At 60.8% G+C, this 16,626-nt stretch overlaps 2 protein-coding genes across 3 annotated transcripts; both read left to right on the plus strand.

The window, feature by feature from the left end:
• Positions 1-418: 418 nt before the first annotated feature.
• On the plus strand, positions 419-8,977 carry Phf13 (PHD finger protein 13). The gene is made up of 4 exons (XM_042695774.1): positions 419-714; positions 2,545-2,646; positions 5,693-6,227; positions 6,581-8,977. Exons 1-4 carry the CDS (start codon positions 676-678, stop codon positions 6,805-6,807), a joined length of 903 nt encoding a protein of 300 aa, XP_042551708.1. The 5' UTR covers positions 419-675; the 3' UTR covers positions 6,808-8,977.
• A 1,090-nt stretch (positions 8,978-10,067) lies between these two features.
• Thap3 (THAP domain containing 3) lies at positions 10,068-15,112 on the plus strand. 2 transcript variants are annotated; one of them, XM_042695697.1, is made up of 5 exons: positions 10,068-10,184; positions 12,533-12,725; positions 14,006-14,071; positions 14,250-14,354; positions 14,502-15,112. In XM_042695697.1, exons 1-5 carry the CDS (start codon positions 10,111-10,113, stop codon positions 14,760-14,762), a joined length of 699 nt encoding a protein of 232 aa, XP_042551631.1. In that variant the 5' UTR covers positions 10,068-10,110; the 3' UTR covers positions 14,763-15,112. The 2 variants fall into 2 exon arrangements, with proteins under 2 accessions (XP_042551631.1, XP_042551632.1); XM_042695698.1 differs by having other exon boundaries at positions 14,250-14,370; positions 14,502-14,619.
• Positions 15,113-16,626: the final 1,514 nt, after the last annotated feature.

The raw sequence follows: 16,626 nt of genomic DNA on the forward strand, positions 1-16,626 counted from the left end.
CCGCAGGCCCGGGAAGCTGCCCCCACCCCGCACGGTCACCCCCGCCCCCGCCCAGCCTGCGCGGAGGCCGAGGCGCAGCCGCTCGTGCCGCCCCTCCCCCACCGGCCGAGCGGCGCGAGCCCCCGCACTTCCCCTGCTCGGGGCCGCCAGTCCTGAGGTACCGCCCCCGCAGCCGGCGCTCGCCGCGGAGCCCCATGGGACTTGGAGTTCGGAGACGCCCTCCGCACACGCCATGGCAGCGCGCCAAGAACTGCAACTCCCACAATGCGCGGCGCCGCGCGCGCCCCGCCCCCTCTGGCGGAGCCAGAACTACATTTCCCGACAGGCCTCACGGCGCTCCCGCCCTCCCTCCCGAGACACGAGCCGAACTGGGCGTCAGGTCGGGGAGCCGGTCGGGTTCCCGCTCGCCGCCGCCGCCGCCCCCCGCAGCGCCTCTCCCGCCTCTCCGCCGCGGGAGCTGCATCGCCCACTCTGCTCGCTGTGAAGCCGCCAGTCCCGGAGCACCGAGCCTGGGACGCGACACGCCGAGCCTCTGGTCACCTCCAGCCGGGGCGACCCTTCCCGGGTCCACCCTCGCCGTCGCGGCCGCCGGAGCCCCCGTTCCCGAGCGCCCGGCGCCTCTGCGCCCTCAGCCCGGCTCCTGCACTCCCGCAGCCGCCGCCCCCCGCCCGGAACATGGACTCCGACTCCTGCGCCGCCGCCTTCCACCCTGAGGTGAGTGCGAGCTGCGCCCGATCGCCCTGCCCCGGCCGCCGCTGGCCGGCCCTCCGCCCCCCGGAGCGGGGTCGCGGGGAGCCCGACCCCGGGAGGCCGCCCGGCCCGCCCTCCCCTCCCCCCCCCGCCTTCCCTCCGCGCCCGGGCGCCGGCGGCCCCCCGTGCCGGGCCCGCGGGCCCCGCGCCCACCCCTCGCCCCGGGGACGCCGCTCCCCGGCTTCGCGTAGCCCCGGGGCCGGCGGCGCCCCCCGCCCCTCACGCCGGCCTTCGCCTCCCCGAGCCCCGGGATGCGGCCCGGCGCCGCTCCTCTTGGAGGACCCCGTCCCCCTTTCCTGCCCCGTCTCGCCCTCCCCCCCCTCCCCCGGGCCGCCGCGGGCCCCTCAGAACGGCTCGGCGCCGCGCGGCCCCGCCGCCCCATCCCCCGGGCCGCGCCCCGCCCCCTGGCGCCGCGCGCGGCCGCCGCCCCCGCCCCGCCGGTGTGGGGGTCCGCGGTTTCGGGGTCCCCACCCCCGCGAGCTTGCCCGCCCCCGCCTGGCTCCGCCCTCGCTCCCTCCTTCCGGGGACCGGGCCTCGGTCCTCCGCGCCGCCCCCCGCGCGGCCCCCTCATTGGCGGGGCTCCGGGTGCGGGCCGGCGACGCGGGCGGGTGCGCGGGAGGACGGGGGCAGATGGGGCGCGGCGCCCGCCGCCCTCGCCGCGGCTCGCTGCGGTTCGCCGGGTCTCCCCGGCGTCGCGGTGCCTGAACCTCGCCGGCGTCCCGCGCCCGCACCCCGCGGCGGGGCCCCGCACCTTCCGGGCCTGGCGTGGGGCGCCGCGCGCCCTCCGCCTCCCCGAGGGAGGGCGGGTTCCTGGCCCGCCCGTCTCCGCCCGCGCCGCCTCGCCGCGGGTGCGGGGCCTCCGCCCCTCGTCCTCGGGCCCCGCCAAGTTAAAGTTGTCCCCGAGTTTGGGGCGGCGGGAGCGCGGGGCGGGGGCGAGCGCGGTGCCGGGCGCGCGGCGAGCATTTCCGAAGTGCAGCTTTGCGGGGCGTGTTGCGGGCTCTTCCCCGCCCCGCCACGGGAGGGGCCTGGGGAGCTCCTGGGCCTGGCCCGCAGCCTGGGGCTCGGCCCAAACGCCCGGGGAGGCCCGGAGGGCAGCGGGGGTGGGGCGGACCGAGCACCCGGGTCGAGGGCCGCACAGTCTCGCCCTCGGGACAAAATCGGGGTGGGTGCTCCCGCGTCCGATGGCGTTGGAACTCGGGAGCAGAACCCTAAGTGTGCGCCCAAACAGCGGGAACGTTCCCCGCCGCCTCCCGAGAGGCCGGAAGCCGGCTTGCCCCGCATCCCCACCGGACCCTGCGGGGGGGGGGGGGAGTGTCCCCTGGGCAGTGGGGCCGCGCCCTCCCCCGCCCTGGCTGCGTGGTGGTCGAGGAGGCCGGAGGATAAGCGATTCCGGGTTTGGAATCACTTCTTGCGCTTTCAGTACAGCTGCAGCGGGAGTTTCTTTTCAAAATGGAAAATCTGTAACAATAACGTGGTTAATAGAACTCCCGATAGGCCTGCAGGGACCAATAGATAGGGTAAAAAAATGCTGTTTGGGCACCTGGAGCTGGACTTTCTGTACAGGTTTTTATCTTCTAGCTGGTTTCCAGTGTTCTTGGCACAACAATCTGAATACTCCTCGTTTACCCTTCTGAAGAGTTTTTTCTTGACCTGAACTTTGCTTATCTTGTTTTCTAGACTGTAAGTCCAGCAGCATTCTGGGTGATCAGTAGGAGTTTCAGCTTGCTTCCTTGTTTGTGGGATTTCACTTTGGAACCTCTCCTTCACCCCAATCCCTTGTCTCCCCTTTAACAGGAGTACTCTCCCGGTTACAAGAGGCGGAGGACTGTGGAGGATTTCAACAAATTCTGCACCTTCGTCTTGGCTTATGCTGGCTATATCCCATATCCGAAGGAGGTACCGTGCGGGTGTGAGACCCGAGTCTCTTGATTAAGTGCCCTCCCTGGGACCAGTAGGGTCTGGGAGGGTTTGTTTACTGGCTATGACCTCAGGCAGTAGTCTGGCTAGAGTCAGTTTCTTGTGAACTTAGCTCAGAGTGGGGAGTGGTTCTTAAAGCTTTGATAGACCGTGCAGGCTTGGTCTGGAGGCATAGCTCAAGTGATGCAGTACCTGTCTAGCAAGTGGAAGGCCCTGAATTTCCCCCCTACCCCATGGTCCTCCCTAAACGCCAAAAACAAAACAACAAAAATCTCTTTAAGAAAAATAAAAACGGGCTGGGAAGGTGGCTCAGTGGTAGAGCGCTTGCCTTGCATGCCTGAGGCCCTGGGTTCGATTCCTCAGCACCACATAAGCAAAATGAAAAAAAGCCGGAAGTGGCGCTGTGGCTCGAGTGGTAGAGCGCTAGCCTTGAGCTGAAGAGCTGAGGGACAGCGCCCAGGCCCAGAGTTCAGGCCCCACGACCGGACCCAAAAAAAAAAAAAAGAAAAATAAAAACAGACCGTGCAGGCTTGTCTACTAATGACCAAATTCAAAATTAGTGGAGAATGTTTGTTACTGCTTGCCCTTTAAGAGTGGCCAGTGCACCGGGCGCTGGTGGCTCACGCCTGTAATCCTAGCTACTCAGGAGGCTGAGATCTGAGGATCGCGGTTCAAAACCAGCCCGGGCAGGAGAGACCGTGAGACTCCTATCTCCAATAAACCACCAGAAAACCGGAAGTGGTGCTGTAGCTGAAGTGGTAGAGCGCTGGCCTTGAGCTGAAGAGCTGAGGGACAGCGCCCAGGCCCAGAGTTCAAGCCCCACGGCCGACAAAAAAAAAAAAAAAAAAAAAAGAGTGGCCAGTGCATCCTGTAGCCAGCTGCTGTTAGGGGCGCTTTAGAGGATAGGTAGGTGCTAATTCTCACCCCCATTTTGAAGATGAGCACGTGTGAGAGGTAGAGAGGGAGCTGGGGTAGCCTACCGCATGTGTAAGTCTTTAGGGATCCTACAGTACCTATGCCCCAAATCTTACGTGAATAGAGGTTTCTTTGCCTTAATGAGAAAGCTGTGGGCCTTTGGGCCAGAACTGTGGTGGGGCTCAGACTTCACTGGTTTCATTCATGTTACACTAGCTGGATCTAGTGATTTCAGGAGGCAGAATTGAGGCACTGGTTTGTTCTTCACTTGCTAGGTGGTAGGTAAGCTGCTTTGTACCACATAGAATGTTGCCCCTATTGGCAAATAATGCACTTGAGTGACAAGAGCAGAGAGCTTAGCTGGCTGCTTTGGATAGTAATTGCCTACTTTGACTTTGTATTTAGGCTGTCTCCAGGTTTTGTATCTTTTTTTGTTGTTGGTCATGGGGCTTGAACTCTTAGTTTGTGCGCTATCTCTGCGCTCTTCAGCTCAAGGTGAGCACTCTACTACTTGAGCCACAACACCACTTCCGGTTTTCTAGTGGTTTATTGGAGAGAAGAGTCTCACAGACTTTTCTGCCCGGGCTGGCTTTGAACCATGATCCTCAGATCTCAGCCTCTTCAGTAGCTAGGATTATAGGCGCGAGCCACCTTTTTTTTTTTTGGTTGGTCTTGGGGGCTGTCCCTTAGTTCTTCAGCTCAAGGCTAGCACTCTACCACTGAGCCACAGCGCCACTTCGGCTTTTTTTTTCTTAGTGGTACTGAGGAATCCAACCCAGGGCCTCATGCATGTGAGACAAGCACTCTTATCACTGAGCCACCTTCACAACCCCCATTTTTTTAAAAAATGGATTTGGCGCTTGAAATTGGGGCCTAGGCACTGTTCCTGAGCTCTTTTACTCAAGGCTAGTTTTCTACCACTTTGAGCCAAAAGCTGCATTTCTTGTTTTCTGGTGTTTAATTAGAGATAAGAGTCATGGACCTTCCTGCTCCAGTTGGCTTCAAATCTCAACCCTCAGATCTCAGCCTCCTGGGTAGCTAGGATCACAGGCCTGAGCCACCAGTGCCCAGCCTCTGTAACTTTTTTTTAAAACTAAGAGTTCTCGCCGGGCACCAGTGGCTCACGCCTGTAATCCTAGCTATCCAGGAGGCTGAGATCTGAGGATCATGGTTCAACGCCAGCCTTGGCAGGAGAGACCATGAGACTCCTATCTCCAATAAACCACCAGAAAATCGGAAGTGACTGTAGCTCAAGTGGCAGAGCGCTTGCCTTGAGCTGAAGAGCTGAGGGACAGTGCCCAGGCCCAGAGTTCAAGCTCCACAACTGAACAAAAAAAGAAAAAAGTAAACTAGAGTTCCCAAAACTAAGTTAATCACTTAAATCTTGCCTTCCGGTGCCTGTGATCCTAGCTACTTAGGAGGCTGAGATCTGAGGATTTAGGTTGAAAGCTAGCTTAAGCAGGAAAGTAGTCCATGAGACTCTTATCTCCAATTAATCATCAGAAAACCTAAAGTGGCCTTGTGGCTCAAATGGTAGAGCATTTGCCTTGAGCTGAAGAGCTCAGGAACAGCGCCCAGGCCCAGAGTCCCCACAACCGACCAAAAAAAAAAAATTTGCCTGGTGCCAGTGGCTTACATGTGTAATTCTGGCTACTTAAGAAGAATTCGGGTTCATCCCAGTTAGAAATGTTTCCTAGACTGCATCTCTAAAATAACTAGCAAAAAGCAGGGCTGAGGTATGGCGTAAGTGGTAGAGCTATGCAAGGCAGTGAGTTCAAACCCCCAGTAATGGCCACAGAAACATCTCTTTGGAGGACAAGTAGACGGAGAAAGTGTATAATCTGAAAAACAAAAGAAATGGAGGATTTTCAGATCTACATGCTCCTGTTTGGGAGGAAACCCAGGGCCTCCTGATTCTAGGCAGGCGCTTCCCACTGAGCCCTGCCTACCTCCGCTTGCCTCCTGAGTCTGGGGTAGAGGCTGAGGGCCCTTCTGTCCCACATGGAACTGCTAGTAAGGCTGCTTCTCCAGATGATGTTGAGATGAGGCTTGGTGGGGGTGGGCGGTCCTGGACACCCAGTGCGGGGAGTGACAGGGTCTCTCCTCGCAGGAGCTCCCTCTGAGGAGCAGCCCCAGCCCCGCCAATAGTACTGCTGGCACCGTGGACAGCGACGGTTGGGACGCCGGCTTCTCCGACATTGCGTCTTCAGTGCCCTTGCCAGTGTCCGACCACTGCTTTGGCCACCTGCAGCCCACCCTCCTGCAGAGAGCCAAGCCAAGCAACTTCCTGCTGGACAGAAAGAAAACGGACAAGCTGAAGAAGAAGAAGAGGAGGAAGCGAAGGGATAGTGAAGTGCCTGCAAAGGAGGGGTACAGGGGGGGCTTGCTGAAGCTGGAAGCTGCCGATCCCTATGTGGAAGCCCCTACAAGCCCCGCCCTGCAGGAGATTCCTCAGGCCCCCGGTGACCCCTGCTCGGGTTGGGACTCTGACACCCCCTCCAGTGGCTCTTGTGCCACGGTGTCACCCGATCAGGCCAAAGAAATAAAAACTGAAGGCAAGCGGACTATTGTCCGGCAGGGAAAGCAAGTGGTATTCCGCGACGAGGACAGCACTGGCAATGACGAGGACATCATGGTGGATTCAGGTGAGTGTCCCTCGGGGGACGGGACTACCTGTGCGCTTTCTTGGAGGGTGACTGCAGTCCTCAGGGACAGGGTGCAGGGAGGAGACCAGGAGGCAGCAGCCCGGTGCCTCCACCGACATCAGCACCTACAGAGGTGTTGTTCATGAGTGCATGTCTTGCGGGAAACACCTGTCCCCCACATCGCTGCCTTGCAATGCACTGGCTGCGTGTTGTGAGAGGTGTGAGCGTGTGTAGAAGTTGGGGAATGGATTCCAGTCACACTTGGCTGCCCTGTCTGGATGTAAAACTCTGGGGGGAGTGGGCCCCTCAAAAGTCTTCCCCCCTCCGTACTATGAGTTTGTTTCACCCTCCAGATGATGATTCCTGGGATCTGGTGACCTGCTTTTGCATGAAGCCGTTTGCGGGCCGCCCCATGATAGAGTGTAATGAGTGCCACACCTGGATTCACCTGTCCTGCGCGAAAATCCGCAAGTCCAACGTTCCAGAGGTGTTTGTCTGCCAAAAGTGCCGGGACTCCAAGTTCGACATCCGCCGATCCAACCGTTCCCGAATGGGCTCCCGGAAGCTGTTTCTGGATTGACTGTGGGCTGGTGAGGAGGTTCCAGGAGAGGGACTGGAAGAGATGGGCTCTGTGGCCCTTCTTGGTTGATTACAGAACTCCCAGCTCTGGTGCAGACAGATCCTGCCATTCAGGTGCCTAAGCAAAAGGACAGGCTGTCTGGAGGTAGAAACAACTTAGCCATCGCCCGAACAGAACCTTAGCTGGCCAAGCTGCTGCCAGAGTTGTGTGCGTGGCAGTGGAGGTTTGGTTTCACTTGCCTGAGAGTGAGGGCGCGTGGACCTCTCCGAGTTTAGCTGTAGCTGGTGTTAACTTGCCGCCCTGTGGGACCTGTGAGTGGTGACTGGTTATCCTGCCTCTGTCTGGTGGGGAGAGATGGTCACTTTCCCTCCCTGACAATGAACAGCCATATGTGTTTCTTCTCCAGTGTCCGTTTACCATTAGTGTCCAAGTTGCCCCTTCCTTCCCAGTCCCCACTCCCTCCCCTACCTGGCTGCTCCTGTGGCCGGGGAAGCCCCAGGGTGCTGGGTTGCTCGGTGATTCTTTGGCTTCCCGTTGTTTAAAGGGACAGTTTGTGGCCACCTCTGGAAAGGGGGTTGAGGAGGCCTGTGTTTGACTCCTGTTTTGCACGATGTTAAAAAACCTGTTGTTTTGCACGATGCAGCCGAAGTATTGGCCGTATCTCTCTCCGTGGGTCCTCTTCTCTCGTGGTGGTGGACAGGCCTGGGGGGTCCTGGAAGGACAAGCTGTTCTCCAGTACCCCCTTGTTCTCTGTTGCAGCCGTGACCCACAGACTAGACATGAGTGCTGTTCCTATAGTAAAGTAATGGGTGAGAACCACTGCGAGGAGCTGCGGTGGTCATTACTGTGTTGATTGCAAGATGAGTCCTGGCTGCAGGCTGGCCTGCGACTCCACGGGGCAAGGTTGGGACTTCATCCCCCTTCTGGTTTGAATTCGTGAGTAGGTAGTAATGCCAACACTGGCCTCAGGAACGTGTTGAACCATGCACAGGTCTGCACTGGGGTCCTGGCCTGGAATCCCCCCCCCCGCCCCTTTGAGGTGTAGGTCTGGAGAAACTAAGGAGTTTGCACCTGACATCTGCCCCCTTCCCGCCCCCCGGAACTCTGCCCTCAGTACACTGGTGCTTTTGGGGCTTGAGGAGGGCTCTGCGCTAGACGTTGTCATTGCTCTTCAGTTCAAGTACTTGTTCTCAACTGTTTGTAAGAGAAGGGTGGGTGTGTTCTAAGCCTTGTTTCTTGTCAGGCATGGAAAGGGAAGAATGCCCACGCTGGTCATATTTATTTGCTCTAACTTATTTGCCGTAGGATGGGCCCAGGTGTCCCTGCTGGGACCTTAGCAGGCCACCAGCCCACCTCCGGGCTCGCACCCAAACACCAGGGCGCTGATCTGGCTAAGGGCAGCCATGTTTTGTCCTAATTTCTCTCTCGCTTGTCCAGTCAGCTAGCTGTCTTAGCTTTCAAAACTCTCGTTGCTTATTAAAGTAGAAATAGTTTCCGAAGCTCGAGTTTGTTGTGAAGATCCCAAGGGAGAATTCTGTAGAGAAAAATAGCTGTTTTAGAAACAATGTGGGGCCCAAGCTGTTGTCGGTGACTGGGCACAGTCACCCAGGACAAGCTGGGGGAAGAATTTGCCAAAGCCCTGCCCCGTGACAATGCCTGTCCAGTGTCTTCACCATGAGAATAACCAAAGTTCCAAAGTGTTTCTTTTCTTTTTTAATAGCTCTGTGGGGTTTTAAAAGTGCATTTACGAATCCACGGGGTTTAGAGCAGAGCGGCCAGCGCTGGTGCTCGGCGGCTGGCAGTTGGACGCCACGCGCGTCCTGCGAATCTCCTCTCCACTTCTGTTCCTTGCTTTTGCTTTTTTTGGTTTAACAGGTCTACCCCTGTGGGCATGTCTGGCAGACACCTGGGCTTGGGGGTAGACTGAGCTGGGCAGCTGTCATCAGCTTCTTTATGCATAAAGTAGGCATGACCCATCTAGGGCTCCTGGTGGGTGGTGAGTGAAGCGGGGAGAGGGAAAGGACCCCCACAGTAGGCCTCTCCCACGGGCTCTGACCAGGCCAGTCACTGACCATCGTTTACATGGTTCTGTGTAATTAAAGTTTATGTGTATAAAGCAAGCTGTTTCTGTGAAACTGTATATTTTGTAAATAAAGATATTACTACTTTGCTCCAGTGTCCGGCCGCAGGTGTGTGTGTGTGTGTGCGCGCGCGCGCGCGGCCGCAGGTGTGAGTGTGCGCGCGCGGCCGCCAGGTGTGTGTGTGTCAGTGAGCATGCGCGGCCGCCAGGTGTGTGTGAGTGAGCCTGCGCGGCCGTAGGTGTGTGTGTGAGCCTGCGCGGCCGCAGGTGTGTGTGTGTGTGTGTGTGCACGCGGCCGTAGGTGTGTGAGCCTGCGCGGCCGCAGGTGTGTGTGTGAGAGCCTGCGCGGCCGCAGGTGTGTGTGTGTGAGCCTGCGTGGCCGCAGGTGTGTGTGTGTGTGTGAGCCTGCGCGGCCGCAGGTGTGTGTGTGTGTGAGCCTGCGTGGCCGCAGGTGTGTGTGTGTGTGTGAGCCTGCGTGGCCGCAGGTGTGTGTGTGTGTGCGCACGCGGCCGCAGGTGTGCGTGTGTGTGTGCGCGCGCGGCCGTAGGTGTGTGTGAGCCTGCGCGGCCGCAGGTGTGTGTGTGTGTGAGCCTGCGCGGCCGCAGGTGTGTGTGTGCGTGCGCACGCGGCCGCAGGTGTGTGTGTGTGTGCGCGCGCGGCCGTAGGTGTGTGTGAGCCTGCGCGGCCGCAGGTGTGTATGTGCGTGCGCACGCGGCCGCAGGTGTGTGTGTGCGCGCGCGCGGCCGCAGGTGTGTGAGCCTGCGCGGCCGCAGGTGTGTGTGTGTGTGTGCGCGTGCGCGTGCGCTGCGCGCGCCCCCCTGACCCCGCGGCCCCCCACCTGCCCTGGCCCCCGCGGCCTGGCGCTCTTAACCCTGGGCCCCGGTGCCAGGGCTCTCCACTCCCCCCCCCCCCGGGGACCTCGGGGAACCAGGCTGCCTGGGGGTGGGGGGCTTGGCAAACGCACCCCGGGCTGGGGCCAGGGACTGGGCCCTGAGTGGGGACCCTATGCGGGGCCCGTAGCGACGCGGGGTCGGCGGAGCGGGTCGGAAGTGGAGCCGGCCCGCGGCCCGCCTCCCGCCCGGGAAGCCCGTGGGCCCCGCCCCTGCGCCGGGCCCCGCCCCGCCCCGTGCCCCCAGGCCCCGCCCCGCGCCCCCAGGCCCCGCCCCGCGCCCCCAGGCCCCACCGCCGCCATCTTTGTTAGGGGCAGCGGGCCCGGCTCCGAGATGCCGAAGTCGTGCGCGGCCCGGCAGTGCTGCAACCGCTACAGCAACCGCAGGAAGCAGCTCACCTTCCACCGGTGAGGAGCGGCGGAGCGGCGGGACGGGGCCGGCCCGGCGCGGGGGCTCGGCCCGCCTGCGCGCGCGGCTCTGTGCCCGGACGTCGCAGGGGCGCGGCGCGCGGTGCGCGGTGCGCGCGGGCGGGCGGGGTGGTGCCCGCGTTGCCTCCGCCGGGCGCTGGGACCTAGGCGGCGGCGGGGAGGGGGGAGGCGGGGCGCCGGCCGTGGAGCCGCTCCGGCGGGGCCCGCGGCGGGGAGCGGCGGGGAATGGGGGGGAGCGGCCTTCGCCCGGCCCGCGGCCTCCCCGCCCGCCGCGCTGCTGAGAACGCGTCCATCCACGCCAGCGGGCCGCCCGCGTCCGCGCCCTCGGTCCCAGGCCTGGAGTCCTCGGTGATGTCCCGCAGCGCGCCGGACGCGGCCAGGCCCGTCCCTCGGCTCTGCGCACGGCCTGCTCACCTACCACTCTTCTGGCTTTTTTGTGATTCGTGGGAGTTTATAAAGTCTTCTGGACTTTGCTGCCCGGGCTGGCTGCAAACTACCATCCCCAGATCTCAGCCTTCCGAGGAGCCGCCATTGACCCACTGGTGTGCTTGTGTGTTGTACTTTCTGTTTACAGCAGCTTGAGTTCGTTGTTTTCCTTGCTGCATAGTATTCCACAAATTCACATACCAGAACTTACCTATTCTGCAATTGAAGGACATCTTGTTGGCTCTATTTTTTTCTGGCCACAACAACAGTTTACAAGGACCTGACTGTGCACATGTCCTTATACTTCCATCCAGTGTTTATTTTATTTTATTTTTGGTCAGTTGTGGCGCTTGAACTCTGGGCCTGGGCGCTGTCCCTGCGCTCTTCAGCTCAAGGCGAGCGCTCTACCGCTTGAGCCACAGTGCCGCTTCTGGTTTTCTGGTGGTTTATTGGAGTCTCATGGACTTTCCTGCCCAGGCTGGCTTTGAACCGTGATCCTCTTGTCTCAGCCTCCTGACAGGGCCACTGGTGCCCACCGGCTTCCAGTGTTTATTTTTATGCTGGTCTTGGAGCTTGAGCTGGGCCTAGCTGCTGTTCCTGAGCTTCTTTGTGCTCAAGGCTAGCGCTCTGTCACTTGAGCCACAACACCACTTTTTTTTTTTTTTTTTTTCTGAGTAGTTTATTGGAAATAAAAGTTTCACGGACTTTCCTGCCGGGTATGACTATGATCCGCAGATCTCAGCCTCCTAACTAGGATTGCAGGTGTGAATCGGGCGCATGGCTCCTCCAGTGTTTCAGAACTGCTCTCCTTTTTTTGACTCCACTCTTGCTGTTTGCACCAGTCATTCCTATGCTGGGAGCTAGTAAGTCACCTAGGGACTCAGGAGGCTAATATCTGGAGGCTAACTTGGGCAGAGAAGTTCACTAGATTCTGTCTCCAAAATAAGCATCGAAAAGGAGGCATTCGCCTAACAAGCAGGGAGTTCAAACCCTGGTACTGCCAAGAGCAAAACCCCTCTCCCTTCGTCCTGGCCCTCTTCCTGATCTTCCTTTGCTTGTGTCACTGGAGATGGAGCCCAGTGCCTCCTTCCACTGCCATGCAACTGCTCCTTTTCCCTGCTTTGGGTAAACCTTTGCTTTTGTTTTTTTCAGTGGTGGGGAGTGCACCAGGGCCTTGCACACCATTGGTCAGACGCACTGGGCCCTCCCCCAAGCCCTGAGCTCATCTTAATCCAGAACTGTCTGATGCTCTGCCTCTGTCCCGGCTGTCCCCTCCCGGCTCCCTGTCCCACACGCGACATGCGGTCAGCTGTGGCCTTGCCCGTGCCCGGTGCCGTCCCCCCATGCTGCCTCCAAGCCCTTGTCTCACCGGCCTTGTGGGTTACGGGCCATCCCGCTCCCCACCTGCCACCCTCCGTGGTAGGCATCCGCCTTTCATAGTCCTTGACCAGCCTCAGCGCCTGGCCTCCAGAACACAGCTGCACGCAGCCTCCGTGCCCTGCCTCCTCCTAACGCTGCCCCACGCCAGCTGCTGCCCCTCATGGCTGCCAGAGTGGACTCAGTCACAGCTGGCATGGGCCCAGGGTCTCCAGGGACCCCCAGCTGCCCGAGGCCCTGGGCCTTGCCTTCCCCATGACCCCGCTCCTGCCGCCGCTTCTCAAGGCTGCAGTGTCACCTGGGCCATCCCTGCCGGCCCCGCGTGGCCTCCTGCGTGCCCACAGTCCCTGCTCTCTCAAGTGTGGGCTCCTGGGTGGCACCCCATCTCCAGCTCAGCGTCCTGTGCTTGGGCTCTTAGGTGCTCTTCATCAGCAGCTTTATTAGAGGCTTCTAGAAACTGAAAGCCATTCAGTCAGGTGGGGGTACTGCTTCTAAAGCCGTCCCTTGGCACGCTTGGCTCGCAGGTTCCCGTTCAGCCGGCCGGAGCTGCTGAAGGAGTGGGTGCTGAACCTGGGCCGGGCCGACTTCAAGCCCAAGCAGCACACGGTCATCTGCTCGGAGCACTTCAGACCCGAGTGCTTCAGCGCCTTCGGCAACCGCAAGAACCTCAAGCACAATGCTGTGCCCACCGTGTTTGCCTCGCGGGACCGGGTTCAGGTAGGGCGTGGCCGCGCCTCCAAGCTCAGACCTGGGGGGGGGAGAGGCATTTGCATGGGGAGCAAAAGGAGAGGCTATGCGGCCTCCAGGAAGTGTTAAGCGTACCTAGCTACTGAGGAGGCTGCGGTCTTTGGATCTGGGTTCAAAGCCAGCCTGGACAGGAATGTCACAGACTCCAGTTAACCACTGAAAAGCCAGAAGTGGAAGTATAGCACTTGAGAGAAAAAACTAAGGTCCTGAGTTTAAGCCTCAGTACTGGCACACATACAGTTGTAATCTAAAGCTACTTTAATCCAGGCAAGCCAGGCATTGGTGGCTCATGCCTGTAATCCTAGCTACTCAGGAGGCTGAGATCTGAGGATCTTGCTTTGAAACCAGCCCAGGCAGGAAAATCTGTGAGACTCTTATTTCTGGTTAATCAGCAAAAAAAGCCAGAAGTGGAGCTGTGGTTCAGTTGGTAGAGTGCCAGCCTGGAGTCAAAAAGCTCAAGAGCATGCTGGGCCGAGTTAGAGTGCCATGGTGGGAACACACAGCATTCTGACTGGTGACTGAGCTGAGCTTGGCTCTGCACTCGCTGTTGGAGGTGGAGCAGCTGGGAGCCCTGCTGGGCCTGCGCTGGGTTGGGAGGAGAGAGGGCTGGCTGAGGAAAGAGGCTGGGGCAGCTGCAAGGGGAGCAGAGGGATTCAGGCAGCGGGGGAGGGGGGGTGGGGGTAGGGTGGGAGGAGAGGGAGAGGCAGGAAGGGGGGGCGTGGGAGTGGGCGGCCAGTGGGTTTTAGGGAGTCGTGGCTCTGCCGCTCCATCCCTGGCCTCGGCTTGGGGATTGAGGCTCAGGCACTTCCCTCTGGCTTTTGGAGGCCGGTGGCTGGCTCAGCCGCCAGCATGGCCAGGATTTGGGGGTGGACCGTGTCTCTTTGTCCAGTAGGCAGCAGAGCAAGCAGCGTCTCCGGTCTCTGGTGTCGATGCCATCGGCCGGGCGGGGGCGCGAGTTTCTGGGCAGCACGTGCAGCCACGCATCCCGGAGCGCGTGGCTCTGATTCCAGAGTTTGGCTGCGCGTGCGCACACGGCTGTGGGACACGGGCTGGCGTCCAGCAGGGCACAGCTTGGGCTGGGGCAGGTCCTGGTCGTTGGACATGGCGGCCTGGCCGTGCCAGTCGTGGGGGGTGTGTGCCCTCTTGAGCCAGAAGGTGGCCAAGCGGCGGGACGCGCCGTGGGCTCAGGTGCCGGCCCTGTGTGGTTCTGCCGGGCCTGGGCCTCCTGACCGCTCTGCTCTGGCTTACAGCTGGCGAGGGACAGCGCCGCGGCTGCAGGCGAGCGCGAGCGCGGGGATGGCGGCTCTGAGGGCCAGGTGAGTGCTCGGGGCACGAGCCCCAGTGGGCCCTGGCTAGTTCCCGAAGGTTCCATCCTGGGTCTCCTGCTGCTGCCAGGCTGCGGCCAGCCCTGGGAGGAGCTGCCTGCGCGGGGATTATTCTGGATGGAGAGTGGTGGGCGTCCCCAGGATGTGACAGCCGCTGCTCCTGTTCCAGGTCCGCCCTGAGGCCGGGGCTGGGCAGGCCAGCCCCAGGAGGAGTGTGGAGGCCGCCCTGGGGGGGCTCCACCTGCCCCCCACCTCCGAAGGCCACGTGAAACAGGTGAGACGTGAACCAGGTGAGCCAGGGTCCGCGCGGGGCGGCGTGGCCGGCCGCCGGGATCTTGCTGTGAGTGGAGCGAGTTCACCCCAGCGCAGGCCCGGGGCAGAGGGAGGCGGCGGCGCTGACCGCGCTGCCCTCTGTCCTCAGGTCTTGCTGCCCAGACTCGAGGCCCCTGAGGCCCCGGGGCGGCCGGCCGGACCTGCGGCACGGAGGCCGCTCCCCAAGTGGCCATCTGACCACAGCTACGCCCTCTTGGACTTAGACACCCTGAAAAAAAAACTCTTCCTCACGCTGAAGGAGAACGAGAAGCTCCGAAAGCGCCTGAGAGCCCAGCGGCTGGCCATGCGCAGGCTGGCCCGCTGCCTCCGGGCCCGTGGGGAGGGGCCGGGGCCCGAGCCGGGGCGCTGAGCCCGCGGGGCTCTGCGTGGTCCCCATGCTGATGGGGATACTGCCCGCTGGGACGCCGGGGAGCTGGTGTGGAGACCTGCCTAGAACGGCCCGCGGCTCAGAGACGGCGGCTGGACACGCGCTGTCCAGCACAGGAGCCCATGCCCGTGCCCAGCTGTCCGCAGCTCGCCGGTGAGTGGCAGCCACGTCACCTGGAGGAGCTGGCCAGGGGACGTCCAGCGCTCCATCCCGTGCCCCTCCTCCGGGCTGAGCTCCTTCCCACGGCCCAGGAGACGGAGGGGCCCCCTCTGCCAGCCACCAGCCCCCACCCTGCTGCGCAGAGCTCTGTGTGAACACAGCAATAAAGAATCCCTAAAACCCCAAGGTCTCTCTTCCTGTAGTTTTCTGCCTCGCCACAGCTACTCCCTGTTTCCGGTTCAATAGGTAGGGGTGACTACCTTTGACTACAAAAAGTAGTTTAATTGAAAAAAGAAACAAGAGTTAGTGTGGCCTGCCTATTAGCAAGGGTGCAGCCCGGAGTTCAAAGCTCAATTCTATTTTTTTTTTTTTTTTTGAGTCGGTCATGGGCCTGAACTCGGCCTGGGCGCTGCCTCTCAGCTCTTCAGCTCAAGGCCAGCGCTCTACCACTTCGGCCACAGCGCCACTTCCAGCTTATGTGGTGCTGAGGAATCGAACCCCGGGCCTCATGCATGCGAGGCAAGCGCTCTACCACTGAGCCACCTTCCCAGCCCCAACTCTCAGTTCTTGAGGGAAGAAAAGCTGGGCCCCAGTGGCTCACGCCTGTAGTCTCAGCCACTCAGGAGGCTGAGATCCAGGATTGCGATTGAAAGCCAGCTGCAGCAGAAAGTTTGACACATCTCCAGTTAGCTGGCAGAAAGCTGGAAAGTGGGGCCAGGCACCAGGGGTTCATGCCTGTAATCCTAGCTACTCAGGAGGCTGAGATCTGAGGACTGTGATTCAAAGCCAGCCCAGGCACGAAAGCCCATGAGACTCTTATCTCCGATGAACCGCCAGAAAACGAAGACGCGCTGTAGAGCACTAGCTTTGAGCTGAAGAGCTGAGAGACAGCGCCCAGGCCCAGAGTTCAAGCCCCATGACCGACAAAAGAAAAAAAAGCGGGAAGCGGGAGCTGTAGAGCACCAGCTCTGAGCAAGAAAGCTGAGGGACTGCATCTAGGCACTGAGTTCAAGCCCCGAGACTGGCACAAAATACAGTCAGAACCAAAAGATCCCGTTGTAGACTGCTGCTAACCTGTGGTGTGTAGCAGTGTTGTCATGGGGGGGGCATAGCCCCTGGAGGTGCCCCTCCTAAAGACGCACACAGACCAGGCGGGACAGGTTTATTGCGGCAGAGCGCCGTGTGGTCAGCTCAGGAGGCCGGGCAGCCAGCCGACCGACGACGCATGCAACACCAGCCTGCAGCCAGCCGACCGATGCATGCAACACCAGCCTGCACGTCGCTCCACGGAGAGAGAAAACGGAGGTGATGACTACAGAGCTGGGCCATCCGAACTGCACTGCGTTAAAAGTGAGGAAAGGGTCATTAGCGACACTCGGGTGTGAGCATGACTTTAGCAACTGCTGAAAGAGAGGTGGGGGCCACTGGGGGCCCCGCCTCCAGGGCCTGTGGTCACAGCCTGGGCAGCAGCTGCTGGAGGGGGACAGCGAGTGACCACTGGTATTCCAGGTCCCACAGTACCTTCCTGCAGCCGGCCAGGGCTGTTCATGGGTGGCCCAGCAACCAGGGAGAAAGGCTCTGGGAGCTGAGATACAGGAAAGCCCGTGGGGGCTGGGCCGGGCCTGACAAGCCACAGCGCCACCTGCTGGGCACTGGTGAGATGCACAGGCACCGGAGCCAGCCCTGG

This window comes from Dipodomys spectabilis, unplaced genomic scaffold (assembly GCF_019054845.1).
Source record: "Dipodomys spectabilis isolate Male_0828 unplaced genomic scaffold, ASM1905484v1 ptg000188l, whole genome shotgun sequence".
In the NCBI taxonomy this organism is placed as follows: Eukaryota; Metazoa; Chordata; class Mammalia; order Rodentia; family Heteromyidae; genus Dipodomys; species Dipodomys spectabilis.

What these genes read in the sequence shown, in the direction of transcription:
- Thap3 (XM_042695697.1), top strand. Translation starts at nt 10,111, where the DNA reads ATGCCGAAGTCGTGCGCGGCCCGGCAGTGCTGCAACCGCTACAGCAAC. An exon ending in ATGGCGGCTCTGAGGGCCAG is followed by an intron (nt 14,072 to 14,249) that starts GTGAGTGCTCGG and finishes CTCCTGTTCCAG; the next exon opens with GTCCGCCCTGAGGCCGGGGC. An exon ending in CCGAAGGCCACGTGAAACAG is followed by an intron (nt 14,355 to 14,501) that starts GTGAGACGTGAA and finishes CTCTGTCCTCAG; the next exon opens with GTCTTGCTGCCCAGACTCGA.
- Phf13 (XM_042695774.1), top strand. Translation starts at nt 676, where the DNA reads ATGGACTCCGACTCCTGCGCCGCCGCCTTCCACCCTGAG. An exon ending in ATATCCCATATCCGAAGGAG is followed by an intron (nt 2,647 to 5,692) that starts GTACCGTGCGGG and finishes CTCTCCTCGCAG; the next exon opens with GAGCTCCCTCTGAGGAGCAG. An exon ending in GGACATCATGGTGGATTCAG is followed by an intron (nt 6,228 to 6,580) that starts GTGAGTGTCCCT and finishes TTCACCCTCCAG; the next exon opens with ATGATGATTCCTGGGATCTG.